Source organism: Macaca nemestrina, chromosome 13 (genome assembly GCF_043159975.1).
Source record: "Macaca nemestrina isolate mMacNem1 chromosome 13, mMacNem.hap1, whole genome shotgun sequence".
NCBI classification, from domain to species: domain Eukaryota; kingdom Metazoa; phylum Chordata; class Mammalia; order Primates; family Cercopithecidae; genus Macaca; species Macaca nemestrina.
The window spans coordinates 32,846,691-32,865,692 of NC_092137.1; the positions used below are offsets into that span (position 1 = coordinate 32,846,691).

The window sequence follows — 19,002 nt, forward strand, 5'->3', positions numbered from 1 at the left end:
GGGCTAAAGCTCAGGACCTAACTTGTGACCTTCCTGGTGAGGCTGGGCCATAGGGGGAGCTCACCCATTGGATACACTTTGCCACTGCCACCTCCCACCACCACCGAGTGGCCTGGTTCCTCAGGATACCTCCCTTACCTTCACTGGACATTGCTCTTTTCCAGTACCCATCTTCCTGAGTAGTTATCTAACCTCAATGAGTAGAGGGCAAAGTAGAAGGGCACCCTTAGGGGCCAGCCAGGCTGCCCAAGCCCTTGCTGTCTGCTCTCCACCCTAGCCAGGCCTTTTGCCTTGATGTGCACACATGGTCCCTGCTTTGTACTGGGTTGGCACTGCTGTTTCAGTCTCTCCATGCTGATGGTAAATGTCATGGATAGTAGGAAGTGGAAGTAAAAGGGACAGATAAACACTTTTCTCAGCCCATCTGTGAACCTCGGCACCTAGCCCTTTTCCACCTGAGCTATATTCTTCACCATATTAGGATCCAACCCGCTTCTGTCTCCCCAGGGTTTCTCACATGTTTACTGTACTTTTTCAGATCATTAACTTTCCTTTTTTCAAGCAAGGTTGATGTTGTGCGAGGTTAGGATTCAGAAGTAGTTGGCAACTTGTGTTAGTTTATAATGAAGATTAACAATAAAGCTTCACATTGGGGAAAAATGAGTTCAGTACAAAATAAGAAAAAAATGTAAGCCAGGCATGGTGGCTCATGCCTGTAATCCCAGCACTTTGGGAGTCTGAGATTGGTGGATCACCTGAGGTCAGGAGTGACCAGCCTGGGCAACATGACGAAACCACATCTCTACTAAAAATATGGAGAATTAGCCGTGTGTGGTGGCATGCATCTGTAGTCCCAGCTGCTTGGGAGGCTGAGGCACTAGAATCACTCGAACTCTGGCGGTGGATGTTGCAGTGAGCCGAGATTGTACCACTGTGCTCCAGCCTGGGTTACAGAGCGAGACTCCATCTGAAAGAAAGAAGAAGAAAGAAAAGAAAAGAGGGAGGGAAGAAAGAAAGAAAGAGAGAGAAGGAGAGAAAGAGAGAAAAAATGTAAATTTCTTAGAAAGGAAATATATTTAGTCCACAAACATTTGGAAATGTTTAAGGAAATGGAAAAGTTTAACTTTACTAATAATGAAAGAAACATAGTTCAGAATAATAGCTGCGTATGCCTTTTGTAGAATAAAATATCAAAGATTAAAAAATATTTATATACCCAGTGCTGGTAATATGCAATTAAATGACATTTTCATACACAGTACTATTCATTGGCGCCTAATTTGATTTAGCCCTTTTAGAGAATACCTCATTTATCTCTTAAAATATTTAATCTCTTAAAATATTTATTCTCTTAACTCCATAATTCTGTTTCTGGAATTCTAACCTAAGGAAAGGTTCAGTATGAAAAAAGTCTTTAGGCACAAAGATATGCACTGAAGTGTTTTATTTATACTACTACTGATAACAGTGGCAGCACATGGAAACAGCCTAGTGATCTAAGTGCGGGGGAATTGCTAAATAGATTATGGTCTATCAACCCAGTGTAATATCTTTAATCTATCAAAATACTATACTTAAAGGGTATGTGGAAAACGTGAAAAAAATTCTATAGCATAATGTTACAGTGAAAAAGGAAGATAAAACAGTTTATGTAATATTATATTATAAAACTTACACATAATAAAAAGATTAGAAAGAAATTTACTCTGTTAGTAATGTTTGTGATTGGCCAATAAACCCAATAAAAATTTTCTTTTTTAAATGTTGTATTAGCTCTGATGTGGAGGAAATTCTAATTTTAAAAAAAATACAAAAACAAAACCCATTCTGGTTCTGGTTGATTCGAGATTTAGCAAAGAAATGATAATGAAATGATAAAAATTACTAGCATACGTATTTCTTAAAAGAGAAACCTTTCCAATGTAAAAGAACTTAATAGGAAGAAAGAGAAGTGGGGAGCTGTGCTTTGTAAATTAATGTGGCAAATGCTTGATAACAGGATCCAGGACTCAGACTGAATTCCCGTTCAAGCCTGAAGCCTGCTTTCCCTAGGTGTGTGTGACCTGGGAGAGGTTCTTCAGCTGCTCTGTGCTCCAGTTTGTTCATCTGAACAATGCACATAACAACAGCATTGTCCTCATAGGGTTGTTGGGTGGGTTACATGGGCTCATAAAGCATGTGGCACATGAGCCATAAAGGAAGGGCTATATATGTAAGAGGTGTTATCTACCTCATTGTTTTCATCTCCTCATCCTTATCTAAGCTCAGGAGTCACAGGTCTCTGGTGATCAGAATCCAGCTTCATGACCTACTTGCTGTGTAACCATGAGAAAGTTGGTTTTACCTCTTTACGCCTCAATTTTTTTATTTGTAAAGTAGGGGTAATAAAGTACCTGCTTCCTAGGGTTATTGTGAGAACTTAATGAGATCAGGTAGGTCACATGCTTAGCACAGGGCTTGACACATAGTGAGTGCTCACAGCAGAAATAGTAGGGAGGTATCAAGGGCTGACACCATGGTGGTGAATTCTGTTTTTCTTGAGTTCTATTTTGAACCATAAGGAAACATGGAAGTGAGCTAATGGGCAGGGCAGTACAGTGAGTGAGCCAGCAATGTGGGCGTTACTGTCCACTTCCAACAGAGTAAGGTAGTTGAGGATCAATGATAATCGTAATAGTTTATATGTTTATATTGCTTCATACTTTTCAAACCTCTACCTGTATATTGGCCCCTTTAATAGAACAGTTCTGTAATGTAGTGGACAGAGAGCCTGTGCTCATTACTGCTATTTACCAGTCTCCTAGTCCCTTCCCCATGTTCATGGCCTACTTCAGCAACTATGTAGCCTCCTCTCCATTCTAGATCTAGCTGATCTTGATACTTAGTGTTTAGGTAGATAATATGTCCAGTACTTTGGACATAATGGAGGCCTTAGTCTTTATTTCGGTGACAACCCATCCCTGTGGCCATATCTTGGGTCCTGTTTCCCCGAGAGTTTTTCCACCTCTAAAATCTTAAACTTCAATTTTCTACTCTTGAGCCACTTTTTACATATGTAGTAATTTATAGTTTTGACTTGTTGCTGATAGGTTAATTACTCATAACAACTTACATGTAACCGTGGATAAAAACATTTACCTAGTTAATTTTTTTTTCACTTTTGATGAGGCAAGGGGTGTAGTGCTGGTAAACTTATAGACTGCCCAAGAGGTAATTGTACTCATGGGTGATTCGTTTAATCAAAGAAATACTATCATAACACTCTTTACTCGTTTTAATCTCAAATATCTATTTTCTAAAGAAAGGTTATGTATATGTTATATTAAAATTTATTGCTTTTGCAGTCAGTCTGGATAACTGGAATTTGAATTTTCTGACTTAGTGGGAATAAGAATGATAATATTAGCCAGTAAGTTATACAATTACTGTAATGATTTTTTAAAATAGTTGTTATCAGAGGCCGAGGCAGGCAGATCATGAGGTCAGGAGATTGAGACCATCTGGCCAACATAGTGAAACCCCGTCTCTACTAAAAATACAAAAACAACTAGCCAGGCATGGTGGCATGCACCTGTAGTCCCAGCTACTCAGGAGGCTGAGGCAGGAGAATCACTTGAACCGAGAGGCAGAGGTTGCAGTGAGCCAAGATCATGCCACTGCACTCCAGCCTGGTCAACAGCGAGACTTTGTCTCAAAAAAAAAAAAAAAAAAAAAAAAAAATTGTTATCACTCTAGAACCACTTTTTGAGATTGAATATTAACTTCATTTGTTAATGTATTTAAATAACACTACATATTTTTCCTTCACTTTATGAGGTTTTCTTAAGTACAGGGAATAATTTTAAAGTGAATTTTTATTGAAATGTAGTGTACGTACAGAAAAGTATACAAATCATAAGTAAACATGAGAATTTTTTTTTCATGAAGAGAAAACACCTGTGTAACCAGGTGAGTCAGAGCATTACCAGCACTCCCCAAATTCCCCAAACCCTCCTTTCCTTCTTTTAGTCACTACCACCCCCAAATATCCCCAGGTAATCACCACTATGGGACATTAAAGGCAAGTCTAATAAATGAATATTCATGTGCGTCATCATTTTTTTCTTCTTCTTTGCCAATCTTTGAATGTATTTATGTCTGCTTTTTCTGTTTTTAAATGTATATTACAATAACAGGTATATAGTTTTACAAGTCAAATAATAGTAAAAGGCTCATTACAAAGTATACCAATTTCCTTCTTTACCCCTCCTTACTCTTCAAAATCCTTCTCCCGAAAAAGAAACCCTTTAGCATGTCTTCTGCTATTTGCACATTTCCATATTTCATATTAATAGGTATTATATTACTGCTATTTTTTAATTAAACAAAATGAGGCATTATCTGTTGACTTCTTATAGTAAATGAGAACTGTCATATCGGCACTTCCACTACTTCTCTTTCTTATCCTAATATATTTATATTAACGATTTTGGTTAAACAAACACACTAAATGCCTATGCAAATGATATTCAAAATTAGTATTATAGGATACTATGATTATGGGGGGCTTCTCTTCATTTTTTTGTGATGTTAATAATCATCTTGGTTTTTATGTTTTTCTCTTTCTTTTTAAGCCTCTTGTCTGAAGTCATGATCTCTCCTGCCTTTCTTGTTCTGGCTTTGGTTCTGGATTATGGTCACTCACCCTTATGATTGCCAAATCTAGTGGAATCTTCCATTCCTGATCCTTCGTGGATGTACTTTCCTTGTAACTTTCTCCTTCCTTGGTTTGCATGACATCACTTTGTTACCTTTCTGACCACTCCTTTAGTTTGATGAGTGAGTTCTCTACTTGCCCTTTTTTTTTTTTTTTTTTTTTGGAGACAGAGTTTCGCTGTTGTTATCCAGGCTGGAGTGCAGTGGCGCAATCTCAGCTCACTGCAACCTCCGCCTCCTGGGTTCAAGTGATTCTCCTGCCTCAGCCTCCCGAGTAGCTGGGATTATAGGCACCCACCACCACACACGGCTAATTTTTTTGTATTTTTAGTAGAGATGGTTTCACCATGTTGGCCAGACTGGTCTTGAACTCCTAACCTCAGGTGATCCGCCTGCCTCTGCCTCCCGAAGTGCTGGGATTACAGGTGTGAGCCACAACGCCCAGCCTACTTGCCCTCTTCTTAAGTGTTGTGTTCTTTAAGATTCTATCCTCAGCCTTATTCTTGCCCAACACAGTCTCTTTAGGCAATATCTGCCATGACCCTCAATGACTCTCATTATCTATTCCTCCAGTGTGGAACTCTTCTAAGCTCCAGGCCCAGCTATGCCACTGGCCATTGAACATGCAGATGGGGAGCATGAAACAAATTGGTCATTGCCCCTGCTCCTCTCTCTTCAGGGGACATCTGCATATGAACTGGGCAGAGGCATTCAGTATCTGCCCTACCTACAGTTTCATCCCCTGTCTACCCCCTACAACAGACAGATGCTTCACCTCCCTGCCCTTCTGCAGTTCCCTTCATGCCCCTGCAAACACACACACATACACAGAGGAGGCACACACCCACTTGACCAACTTTTTCCATCTTTAACGCCAGCACTACAGCTCTTCATTTTTATTGGCAAGAACACCAAAAGCTTTCTCTCCCCACATCGTCTCCCCAGTAGGCTAAAGTGAAGGGATGGGATGTTGAACCAACTGTGGGATTCCAGAAGAAGCAAAGTATCACTCATTATTGTGTTTCATTTTTACATATTAGTAACTATTTTAATAGACCATCTTTTTCAAAACATGTTAATACCTGACATGCTTATAGAATGACCACTTGAAGCAAGTAGTACACATTCAGACTGTTTCTTCTGCATTGTTACTTTCAGATTTAAAACACCAATGGGATTGTAATATGATTTTCATTACTTTCAGATTTAAAAGTACACATGTGGGATTGTAATGTGAATTTACAGACAGAGATAATGTACCTTGTCCAAACAGGAAAAAAAAAGCACAACTGAATTTTCTGTCTTCTTTTATCACTATAGATAATTAGGACCATGAGTCTGAGTTCACATTCCTAAAAGTATCCACGTTCCAGAGGAGCCTCTACTCCTCAGCCACATCTCATACACAGATCAGAATGTCCTAGGAGGAGACAGCAAGATCTCACACTGGTTGCATTTCTCTTAGCTACACTTACCGGCACAAGCATTTATTGAGTCAGGGCAATTGCCATATGCCAGGCAGTATATTAAACAATGGTGATACAAAATGATAAAATGCCATCCTCTCCCCACAGTTCACGGTAAAAATAAAGATGCGGGCAGCTGTCTCTTGGAATCTTGCTTCTTGAAGTGTGCTGTACAGACCGTCAACATCAGCATCACCTGGGAGCTTACTGGAAATGCAGAATCTTGGTCCAAGATGGATCAGCATTTTTATCCAGGATTTTGCATTTCTAACAAGCTCTGATGCCGGTGCTGTCAGTCCATGGACTGCGCTGACTAGCATGGTGTTACAGTACTTTCCTCAAGCTGGTTCTTTTGCTGTCCCACCATCAAAGGAGTGGAAGATTGAGGTTGTGTTTTCTGTGCCTTCAGGTACACAGCCTAATGTAGATATGATAGATGTGCCTTTTTATAATATAACCTGCTGCAGGCTGCAGTTTAATCCATCTGTCAGCATTCAAAGCATCTGGGATAGAATGTGTAAAGACTAACAGATGATAATAAGATGGCCAAGAAGTTAGGCTGGGCGCGGTGGCTCACGCCTGTAATCCCAGCACTTTGAGAGGCCAAGGCGGGCAGGTCACGAGGTCAGGAGTTCAAGATCAGCCTGGCCAACATAGTGAAACCCCGTCTCTACTAAAAATACAAAAATTAGCCAGGCATGGTGGTGCACACCTGTAGTCAAGATTGAGGCAGGAGAATCACTTGAGCCCGGGAAGCAGAGGTTGTGGTGAGCTGAGATCGCACCACTGCACTCCAGCCTGGGCAATAGAGCAAGACTCCATCAAAAAAAAAAAAATGGTGAGCTAACTTGAGGTAGTTGGAAAAAGAGACACTTACTAGATACTTCGCATGCACATGTATTAGCAGTTTGTCATTTAGTAATTAGCAGGGGCTGAGGACTTCTTTAAGCAGAGTTAGAAAGGTTATTATAGCAGCCCAGATTAAAGTTAATGAGGCCTAAACTAAGGTAGGAGAAGCTGTATTTAGGATTGTTTTCAACGTTGTTTTCAATGTTGTTCTATTTAGGACAACAGCTATTTCACTGGCCATTGAACATGCACATGGGGAGCATGAAAGAAAATGTTGAAAACCAAAACAAATCAACATTAGGAATGTTGAAAATCAAATTAGTAGTTGTGGCAGAAGTGCAAGAGAATCTAGGTTGATGCTCAGGTTATTGGCTCTGGGAACTGTGTGGATAGGCTCACCTAGAGATTCCAGGAAGAAGAGCGATTTGAGATCTATGTTTCACCTTGGATAGATGGAGAGGGATGTCGGTATGACCTGTCTGGTAGGTATTGAGGTGCACAGTCCTGGAGCTCCAGAGGGGAATCTGGCTGGAGTTGCATAGACACTAGTGAAGCCTCCAGTCACTCAGAGAGAATGTTCCAGGTGAGAAGAGCCAAGCACCGAACATGGGGCCCTTTGAATGAAAGAACCCTCTCCAGAAGCTTTTGAAGGGACATCCAGAGAGGTAGTCAGCATGAGATCCTAGAGAGTGCTTCAGGATTGAATTTTATTTTGTTTTTCAAAAGCTTAAAGGTGATACTCTTAACAAATTTCACAAGGTTTTTCATTGTCATTGTCTTTGATGATGGTGAGGTAGCTCTTTGTTTTTGTTATTGTTTGTTGGTTTCTAGCTTACCAGTTTCTCCTGTGCATTTTTAAGGTTCTTAAAATTCTAGTCAGGGCAGTGATTAATGGGATGACTGATCGAAGTGGAGATGTCACAACTGGCCTCAAAGGAAAGCTGCAGGAGTTATTTGGCAGAGTGACTTCAAGAGTGACAAATGATGGAGAAATCTGGAGGCTGTATGCTCAAATATATGGAAATGGGCAGAGTGAAAAGCCTGATGAAAATGAAAAGGCAAGTCCTTCATTCCTCCTGAGTCCTCACCTTTCATTTGAACATGTCCGTAGTAGATCTACTTTTTTGATGGGTGGAGGAAGAGTTTAAGAATCTGAAAGATAAGATTAGTATGCCTGAGTTCAGTTCTGATTCAGAGTCTTTAACCTACATACTTTGAATTGTGGGCTGTAACATTCATCTTTTTATTTTCCACGAAGTTTTCTTACATGGTTCTCTGTTGCCTCCTAAAGGGCCTCCTGAAATGGCCACCCCTACTAAATCTGCAGCAAAGAGTTGGCTTTTGTTATTTACTCTACACCCCTTTCTGCAGGCACGTTGCTAAAGACTACAGTCGATGGGTACAAGGACAGAAGGAGTGTTTAGATCTGAGGTGGGGACTAGGAAAGGAAAAGAGAAAAAGGAACAAGATAAGGATATTGAAAGAGAACTTTTAAGTCAAAACATATACTTTTACAAAGATTACCCTGCCCTTTCTCACAAGTGTGATAGAACACAAGTTCCATTCAAGTTATGCCTTTAGCTTCTTATCTTAGAACTTAAAGGAGCCTGCAAAGTTTCCAAGGTTGGAATAATTGTTTTATGTTTCTTTTCAAAACACCCACAACAAATCAAGTGTACTCCCCTTGCGTGGGTTTGGAATTAGCCACGGCACAGCTAATCTGTGGGATTCTTAGCCATTCTCTCCTCCCTCAGTCCACACAGCTGGCTTCCACTGTGGCCTTGTCAGCCCAGAGAACACGTATCACCTGCACACATGCACACTCCTACTTTCATGTCCTTCCATTTCTCCTTGAATTATGGACTTTCTTGCATATATGGAATTAAGAGTACCCAGAATTCTCTGATCTGTGACTTCTCCCTCAAGGATTTGAAAGAGAGTGCTTTAAACATCTGTGAGATTACCTATATCTACCAGCAAGTTCATTGTTTTAACCAAGTTCATGCCTCATTCTCCAAACAGGGTTTTTAAACTGATGGCTACAAATGCTGAGAAAATCTGTACATTTACAGATTTCCAAACCTGGCCTTTATATTTTTCTGGTTACAGGGAAGTGTCTCAATCCAGGTACATCCATTTGATTTCTTGCCATGGTCTCTTGCCGCTGGGTGTGCATTTCTACCCCTTCTTTGATGAGAGTATTAGACGCTGTGCTGTACAACGCAGATGCTGCTTTTTCACATTGGAATTAGTTCCATATGACTTCCAGGAAACAGAGTTTGAAATGTGAATTCTACTTGTTATACTGAATGTTGTTCTTTCTCTTTCCTCAGGCCTTCCAGTGCCTCTCAAAGGCATACAAGTGTGACACCCAGTCCAATTGTTGGGAGAAAGATATTACATCATTTAAGGAAGTTGTTCAAAGAGCCTTAGGACTTGCACATGGTATTTGATGTAACATTTGATATCCATGGAATGTTTTGACTTATTTTCTACTAAAAAAAAAGAGTGTTGGTCAAAAGTTAAGTTCCATTATAAATAATATCAAATTATTTCATTATATTGACATTGTTTTTTTAATTCAGCAAATATTCATAGACCACCTACTATGTAATAGGCATTTTGGAATAATAAGAAGAAACAGGATGGAGGCTTATATTCTGCTGGAATAAGTAACAGAAATTAGAAACTTTTTTACAGATGTGAAACACCTTTACAACTTTGTATAACCCTCATTCCACACTGAGTCTCTTTGTGTTGATTACGTAGCATTAAGGAAATCTGTTAACTTTAACTTGACTCACACATAGATCTCTGGAGTACATAGCAATATGCAATGTGCAAAGAGCTATAGCATATACAAAAGAAATATAAAATATAAGCCTTACCTTTGGGGAATGGTAGAGGATATTGTTTGAGGAGAGGTTTAACCTTACATACAAAATTATATGGCTGTTGGGTAAATATAGTCCAAATAAGTATTGCTTTCAATTATTACTTTTTAAAAATGTCAGTTAAATTTGGTAATGCATTTTTATATTTATATTTGAATATGGGTGTGTGATGCAGTCCCAATAAAATAATGATGCCCCCAATGTTAAGAACTGAATTACAAGGACCTTAAACCAATCCTAAAGTTCTCCTCCTACTTCCCTGCCCAACTAACCTCCTTGCTGCCACTAATGATTACAACAAATAGGGAGCAAACAGGGAAGAATGCAAAGGGCAGAGCTTTAGAATCAGGGAGACCTAGGCTCCAGGACCGGCTCTACCACATGCTTGCTAGTTGACCTTGGGTAAATAATTTAACTTCTCTGAGCCTTACTTTCCTCATCCATAAAATGGGATAATACCTACCCATGAAGAATAAATGAAAACATTCAAACACTTAGCAGTATTTCACACGTGGTGTAGATGTTGATACCCTACCCTCTCACCACCACCCTGTTCCTTCCAAAATAGAGGACTTGAGCTGTAGATGATAAGGGACTCAAAACTAAAAAGAGAAAAATTAAGAACAAGGATAAAGTTTGGCTTGCTTATAAAGAAGTCACAGAACTTTCAAACAATTTAGAAATAAGCTTGATAGTTGAAAATTCTACTTTTGACCTTTGATATGTTTGACCTAAAGGATATAAATATCTAATTTCCTGGGTCACCTAGCTTTTGGCAGAGAAGGTAGAAGTACTGAGCTCTATATAGCTGAAAGGCAATGTAGAAAAGTTTGGGATAACTGCTAATAGAGCATAGAAGGATGTTTTGGGGGTGGTTAGAATTCATGTGCGTGGGCTTAGATGGGATCCAGTCCTTATGCTTTTGGTCGTTGTGGATATAGTATGATATTTGGGGAAACCCACACTGATGTATTAGGTACATAATTAGCAGGGTGGGATTTACTTTGAAAAATTTATCTTATCTACTTCAACTTGCCAACTCTAAGCATTTATATGAACTGCTGGTCTGTAACAGTCAAAGCCACGATATTTTCTGTACTCACCAAGTAATGGTATTAAATCTGTCAAAGAGAAATATGCAGGTTAAAGAGATACTCTAGGAAAAAATCTTTATTTTGCATCTTAAAGTTGGGTTTAAACTATTATTGGCATCATTTTCTTCATCAGGGCAATACTTGGAGAAAAACAAGTGTCCATTCTTTTAAGTTCTCCTTTGACATCATTGAATTATGTGTTCATGCTCCTACAGCATTTTAAGCATATTTGAGTGGATGCCCAGCTTTAGTTTCTAATGATATTTTAGATTTACAAAGATAAATCTTAACCGTTTCCTTGTTAACTTTTGTACATCAGTGCTCAAAGAATAAGCTGGGTTTCTCTGTGTGTGAGTCTCTTCAAAACATTGTTCTTCCACCCCACCCAATTATAAAAAGGAAATACAGTCAAGCATCTCATAGCAACATTTTGGTCACCAGTGGACCCACATATATGACAGTGGCCCATAATATTATAAAACCATATTTTTGCTGCACCTTCCCAATGTTTAGATAGACAGATACTTACCATTGTGTTCTGATTGCCTGCAGTGTTCAGTACAGTCACGTGCTGTACAGGATTGTAGCCTAGGAGTAGTAGGCTATATACCATGTAGCCTAAGTGCATAGTAGGCTATACCACCTAGGTTTGTGTAAGTATACCCTATGATGTTCTCACAACAACAAAATTGCCTAACCACGTATTTCTTACACTGTATCCCCATCATTAAGTGATGCATGACTGCATAACATTTTTTAAAATCTCCACGTGGTTTACTCCTTGGGTTGCTATCATTAAGGTAGCCATGCACTTCAGAAAGCTTGATAAGATATTGCAATCTTGATATAGTATTTGAGGCCTCCCTATAACAGTGTCATCATTGTGTGCTCATTTGTATTGTCTGGAAGGTATACATTTGTAGTTTCTGCTATTTTATTTTCTGGGAAAGGGTGGGCTAAAGTGTTTTAGCTCTTTGCCATCCGAGAGTTTTTAAAATAAGAGTTAATGCATTTTAACTGCAGTCTACAGAGGAGGCACTGCTGCTTCAGATTTTCTGATGATTTGAAACAGCAAGTTATTTCTCTCCCTCTGGCAGTCTCTCTCTGTCTCAATCTATAATGCCTTTTGGAAATGGGATTGAGTAGGAAAACTAATAGAGTATATCTGTCTTTTTGCTTTACTTTTGTTTGTGTCAGAATAAAAATAAGGGATTAAAAAAAGAAATACAGCAGTTTCTGATCTAAACTGCTAGGTACTAAACAGCTCAAATACCGCTGGCATGGTGGTTACAACTTTCCTCTACTAAGAAAAACAGACTAATAATCCTCGCTATCTCTGGGCTAACTCTGCTTTTTGAAAATGGGCTTAACATTGCTAATTACTGTGCATCCTTTCGCCTTTTAATGAGAAATGTCAAAGTCTAATTATTATTCCTCATTATTACTCTAAAATAGGAATGTCAAACCTAGTTCTTGCTGGCCTTGGAAGATATTATTAATTAATGACAGAACTCTGTTTTGCCAGGCATAGTCAGCCTCTACCAATTGATTAGTGTTTGCATGCAAAAATAAATCTTTTGGGCTGGGTATGGTGTCTCATGCCTGTAATTGGGAGGCCGAGATGGGTGGATCACTTGAGCCCAGGAGTTCAAGATCAGCCAGAGCAACATAGTGAGACCCCATCTCTACCAAAAAATTTAAAAAAATAAAACATTAGCTGGTTGTGGTGACATGCACCTGTGGTCCAGCTACTTGAGAGACTGAGGTAGGAGAATCACTTGAATCCTGGAGGTTGAGGCTGCAATGAGCCATGGTTGTGTCGCTGCACTCCAGCCTGGGTGACAGAGTGAGACCTTGTCTCAAAAAAAAAAAAAAAATGATTTTCTATCCTTGGTCTACAATCTGGAGTATGAAGTAGACTTTAATCCTTGTGCTGTTTAGTGTCGTGTTAAAATAGTATCTGGTTATTGGTCTGTTTAAATTTGGTGAGCATAATTTAGGGAACAAAACCAAGAACAAGTCAGTGGGGAAATATTGGGCATTATGTTTGTACAAAGCTCTTCACTTGTTCTCATAAAGCATTAATAGCCAGGCCTTCTACCAGGAAGGAGGATGCCTTCTTCGTAATTTCAGGTTTTGGTCAAATGGGTTCCACAGAATGCTGCGAGCAGAGTTGTGAGTCACTCTTCCCCATTCCCTGCTGATGCCAAGCCTTGCTCAGGAACTCAAGAACCTGGTTGTGGTCACGTTCTCTAAATGAAGACACATAGGTTGTTGTCAGTGCTTCCTGAATGGTACTTCAAACCCTGATTATGAAAATGCAGTAAGAATTGAGCCATACAGATCTGGCACGTCACTTCCTTGGGCTTGTGTCATCAGCAGTTGTGAAGTCCCCATTGGGGACTTGGTAGCATGGAAAGCCACACAAAGATGTGCTGCATCTGTTTTTGTCTGTGTGGGTACTTTGTTTTCAGTAATATTTTGTCTCCTCACCTAATTTTATTTGTCTATGCACATGTGTGCGTGTGTGTGCTCAAATGCATGCATGTATAGGTGTTTAGGGTCTCTTCTCAGTGATCCATAACTCACCAAAAATCACCTGTTTTTCTCAAAATTCCCTGGAGCTGTAAATGATCATTCTTAAAGGAGGATAGAGAAAGGCCGCGTTCTGTGGCTCACACCTGTAATCTCAGTGCTTTGGGAGGCTGCAGCAGGAGGCTCGCCTGAGGCCAGTAGTTCAAGGCTGTGTGCCACACCTCCAGCCTGAGCGACAGGGTGAGACGCTGTATCTTTAAAAAAAAAAAAAAAAGAAGAAGAAGGATAAAGGGAAAAGCTATGTACACAATTTTTCTTTTTCAAAAATAAAAACTTTCCAGGTAGAAGTGTTTCTAAAGTCTGTTACTATAAAATTCTAATTAAATAATTGGCTTTTGTCCCTGTGAATTATTATTAACACTTTGTAATGGATATTTCTCTCCATATTTATCTTCCAGTGGCCATAAAATGCAGTAAAAACAAATCCAGTCCCCAAGAAGCTGTACAAATGCTTTCCTCTGTTCGACTCAATTTACGGGGCTTGTTATCTAAAGCGAAGGTGAGAGTGACATGTGAATTAATTGGAATTGTCATATAGAAAAAGGTCATTAACATCAGCTTATTGCTGTTAAATCTTCTTTTACATCAGTGATAATTTTAGGCCTATGTTATATTTTACATAGCAGCCTCCTCATGGTTGATTGTGTTAGTGAGGATACTATTGGCCCAATGGCTACACCACTCTAAATGTGTGTGACTTGAGTCTTTGAAATTGGCCAGGTGCAGTGGTTCATGCCTGTAACCCCAGCACTTTGGGAGGCCATTGTGGGCAGATCATTTGAGGTCGGGAGTTTGAGACCAGCCTGGCCAACATGGTGAAACCCAATCTCTACTAAAAAATACAGAAATCAGCTGGGTGTGGTGGTGGGTGCCTGTAATCTGAGCCACTTGGGAGGCTGAGGCAAGAGAATCGCTCAAACCCGGGAGGCAGAGGTTGCAGTGAGCCGAAATTGCACCATTGCACTTCAGCCTGGGTGACAAAGTGAGATACCGTCTCCAAAAAAAAAAAAAGTCTTTGAAATTAATGTTCACAATTCAGCCCTTAATGCTTTCCTTAAATTAAATTAAAGCAATGATCTTATATTTATTGTCATTTTCCCCCAAAGTGTGGCACATATGCCACTGGTAAACTTCTGGTTCAAATATATATTCGTTTCAGTACATATTAGAAAAAAGTAGACTAGCTCATCAAGCCTATAATTTCATGAATATTATTGCTTATTTTGTATTTCAAGTAGCAATGTAATGTTTCCTTTGAAAAAGATTCTTAAGTAAAAAATTGACTTAGATAAAAATATTAAATAGGTGGTATATGGATTTGAGCAAAATTGTTAAGGTAGATGGCGATTGAGGTTTGACAACTGAAATATGCCATTAGTTCACAACAACTAACTTATGGACCAGTGCTGGGCCAGAGATGCCTTAGAATCACTCAGGGAGTTTTATTGAAAACTGGATTGGGCCGGGCGCGGTGGCTCAAGCCTGTAATCCCAGCACTTTGGGAGGCCGAGGCGGGCGGATCACGAGGTCAGGAGATCGAGACCATCCTGGCTAACACGGTGAAACCCCGTCTCTACTAAAAATACAAAAAGAAACTAGCCGGGCGAGGTGGCGGGCGCCTGTAGTCCCAGCTACTCCGGAGGCTGAGGCAGGAGAATGGCGTGAACCCGGGAGGCGGAGCTTGCAGTGAGCCGAGATCGCGCCACTGCACTCCAGTCTGGGCGACAGAGCGAGACTCCGTCTCAAAAAAAAAAAAAAAGAAAGAAAAGAAAAGAAAACTGGATTGATTCTTGGGCTCTATCTGTGACTGATGTAGATTCAGGTCTGGGATGGACCTAGGAGATCTGTTGAATTTCCTGTGTGATTTTACTGTGCAGCCAGATTTGGATTATACCTCTGGAAGCAAATTTGGACAAATATAACTTCTAGCACAATTTACCACTTACTTTTCTAGCCTTTACTTGCTTTCACTATTGCATATTGGATTGCAAAGTAATTTTGACTTACTTCTGAGAGTAAGTCTCTGGTACACAGGCCACTTCTGAACACCTTTTTACTCTGTAACTGCCTTACCAGAGTTTTTTTTTTTTTCTTATTAATAGTTCGATCTTTTCAGATCAAGGCATCATTTTTGCCTCTTTAATTAACTTACTCACTTTTTCTATTTATCTGCATGACCCAGGAGAGCCATATTTCCTCCTAGCTTGGCAGCACTTCAGAATTGTGTCTCTCAGAAATCTGTAAGAGCTCCCTCAGAGTCAGAAAGGCAGGGTTTTTTCCTGTGACTTTCCTTCCCAAAGTGGGAGCTTTGTTTCCTACTTTTCGATTGTATCACCAACCCATCCACACTAGTTTACTTCTTCAGGGTGTGCTGTGGCTTTCTTTTGTCTGTGCAGAGCTTTGTCTTATGAATTACTACTTTATATAAATCTATACTTACATGACTTGAATAGTATTGTCTGCGCAGGTACTGCACACCTTTCCATATTATGGTAGATTCCCAAATAATGAAAATGCGGCCCCAGAACATCATCTGTGTTTAGATTTTTGTTCTCATTAGATGCCAACTGGATTATCCAAAAATGGGTAAAATTACCCCCCAGTGCCTCCTCTGAAGCATGTTTTACATATATTTGGTAGTCTCTGGTTTCATAGATCTTATACCTTTTCTATTTAATGAATTAGGTTTGTCATACTGAAATGCATTCCAAAAAAGTCACTTTTTTAGAATACTTTAAAAAGTGAAAATGAATTAAGATTGAAAATGAATGAGGATAACTATGTTAAATTGCTTGCAGCCTATGTTAAATAGGCTTACTTGAATGAATCTCGAGTCTTTTCTTGCCAGGCCAGGGACTTCATGGAAATAAGCTCCTAGTACCTAGAGACTCACCTAACAAATCATCCAGCCCATGCTCTCCCAGGACAGAGTGACTCCCCTGCCCATTTGCACCCTGTCCTTATACAGGTTTGCTGCCAAGAGTGGCATGAAGGGGCTGTTCATGAGAATGCTGGAGAGCCTGGACACAGAACAGAGTCTCAGCAAATTACTCGTTTTTTTTCTAAGCCTCAGTTTCTCTGTGCTTCCTCCTTACCCCACAGGGAAGTGATGCAGATTGATTATGATTTGCAAGCACTGTAATTCTTAGTTTAAAAACATACACACACAAAACTAAAAAAAGCCAAAAAAAACTATGTGAGGCTAGATTATTTTCCTAAAAGGGGTCTTCTCTACTGATGACATTGGAGCAGTTCCTACTACATTTTGTTATGAAATGCTGTACAAATCATATAATCAAATCCAATGAAACAGATACTTGGAAAGCTACGTAAATGATATTTCTGAATAAAACATATACACAGTTGCATGTACACATGTGCTCACGCATGCACACACACGCATACAATGGGTCATAAAATCCTGAAGCTGATTTTCTTGGGGGCCTGTGTTGGCTCAGCAGGCAGTTCCTGGAGAGGCATTTCCAAATGTTTTCAGCTATGGTAGCATGATTGAAATATGTTGCATTAAACCTCCCAAGGCAATTCCTTTTTCAGGGAGAGGACACAGTTATTGTTATTTTGCTGGACTTTTTTGCTAGGATAATCTTTGTGGTCTCTGAGGCCTAAGCCAAATCAATTTTCAAATAAGTAGCATAGAGGGTATGATTTATATGAATTTGAATATAGAACATATTTGTTTTGCTGCATACACAATAAATAAACTCGTTTTGTTTGGTTGAATTATGCCTGTTCATCCAAAAACCATCCTATAACATTGAAATGAATAACCAGAATTTAGGCAAATGCTTTGAAGAGCAGAGCTTATTTGAATTTATAAGTTCACGCATGTTGTTTTGATTCAGCCTTTAATTGCAGCTTGTACATTTCTAGGCTAGTGAACAGAAAAAAACGCTACCATTGCTATTTTAATTGTATAGTATTATTATGCAAAAGGTTTTTTAACTCCATACTCTAGATCTATTTTATTTTAAAGAAATTTTTATTATTTTAATACTTCTGCTTTGTTTTTTATATTACAGCAACTTTTTACAGATGTGGCCACTGGAGAAATGTCCAGGGAATTAGCTGATGACATAACAGCTATGGACACCTTAGTGCTAGAGCTCCAAGACCTAAGCAACCAGTTTCGAAATCAGTATTGATTCTGCTGAAAGCAGATTCTGGAAAAGGTGTTTTCACCTTCTGGTAAAAGATACATCTGTAGATCTGAAATGCAAGATACTGATTTTTAAAATAAATTTGTTTTACGACTTAACATTCTTGGCTTTGTGATGTTCTCGATTTTATATGCTTTCTGAAGTACATTGAATTTTTTAAATTCTCTATTTCTTTAGGGCTAATTACAATTGAGTTCAGTATTTTTATAATTCTTGAGGTAGTTTGGCACAAAGAGCAAATAAATTCATTTTGTTTTAAATATAGGGTTTATTCTCTTTCAGCCTAACATTAATTGGATCATACTTTGGAAAACCTTAGTCTAAACAGGTGAAAATCACATACTACAAGTTTGTGAAATCATTAGATTGACTGCTTTATTGTTCAAAAGTGATAAAAGAGTGGATTTGGAGGTAGAAACATTTATGGTTCTTGAGATTTTGTGCATGTTTCAGAAAGATACAGACTTGGTGAAACTGGAAATGTGAGCATAGTTTAACTTCTAAATCAAGAAAATGCAAGAAAAAAATGGCATAACCTAAATTTTTACTTAGTTACCAGGAACTAGGCTGTTGCCCCTTCATTATGTATTCTACCGGCCCCAAAGATGGTTGTTTAATTAGGGTATTATGGGTGAAGACAGCTATTAATGGTGCCATATTACAGAAATGCCAAAGTAAAATGCTTTCAATGTCTGTGGAACCAAATATTGAAGGCAGCAGCTGAGCTTAATAATCTTAGTACAAAAGTCATAGTGAGGAATTCTAAGTCCTGCCTTGCGTTGCTAAATTTTGGGTCCCATGTATAAATCACTTGGCCCTTTTTTCTTTTTCCATGTTGCTATATATAAGATGTAAATAATTTCTACTCGTAGCTTCCTTGTGAGTTTCAACTGCCTTTGGAAACTTAATTCATAATCCATTAAATATTCTGACCATTTAAAAACAGTCTTTAAAAAACTCTTTCATTAATGAATTTTGGTTTTGAATGCTTACCAGTGCTCAATGCTCTCATTCCTTAACCACCTGCTTCTTTTCTATTAGCATATTAGCCTTAAAAAAAAAAGTGGGCCTATACCTCAAAGCAGTTTCTCTTATAGCAGAGATAATACCTGTGAGAAAGACCAATACAATGAGTTAACATTAAGGGTCTACTTAAACCTTTTCTAGAAGTCATTGAGGAACAGATGGGTGAATGGATGGGTGGATGCTTGAATGGGTGGATGGAACAAGG

At 39.0% G+C, this 19,002-nt stretch overlaps 1 protein-coding gene across 1 annotated transcript in view; it reads left to right on the top strand.

Moving 5' to 3' along the window:
• LOC105464813 (tetratricopeptide repeat domain 27) overlaps positions 1-17,869 on the top strand; it is a 178,922-nt gene extending 161,053 nt beyond the window's left edge. Inside the window, exons 17-20 of the mRNA XM_011712886.2 lie at positions 7,871-8,068; positions 9,344-9,455; positions 13,992-14,092; positions 17,634-17,869. Of these exons, the coding sequence (XP_011711188.2) occupies positions 7,871-8,068; positions 9,344-9,455; positions 13,992-14,092; positions 17,634-17,756 (534 nt within the window). The 3' untranslated portion in view covers positions 17,757-17,869. The remainder of the gene's footprint in view (positions 1-7,870; positions 8,069-9,343; positions 9,456-13,991; positions 14,093-17,633) is intronic.
• Positions 17,870-19,002: the final 1,133 nt, after the last annotated feature.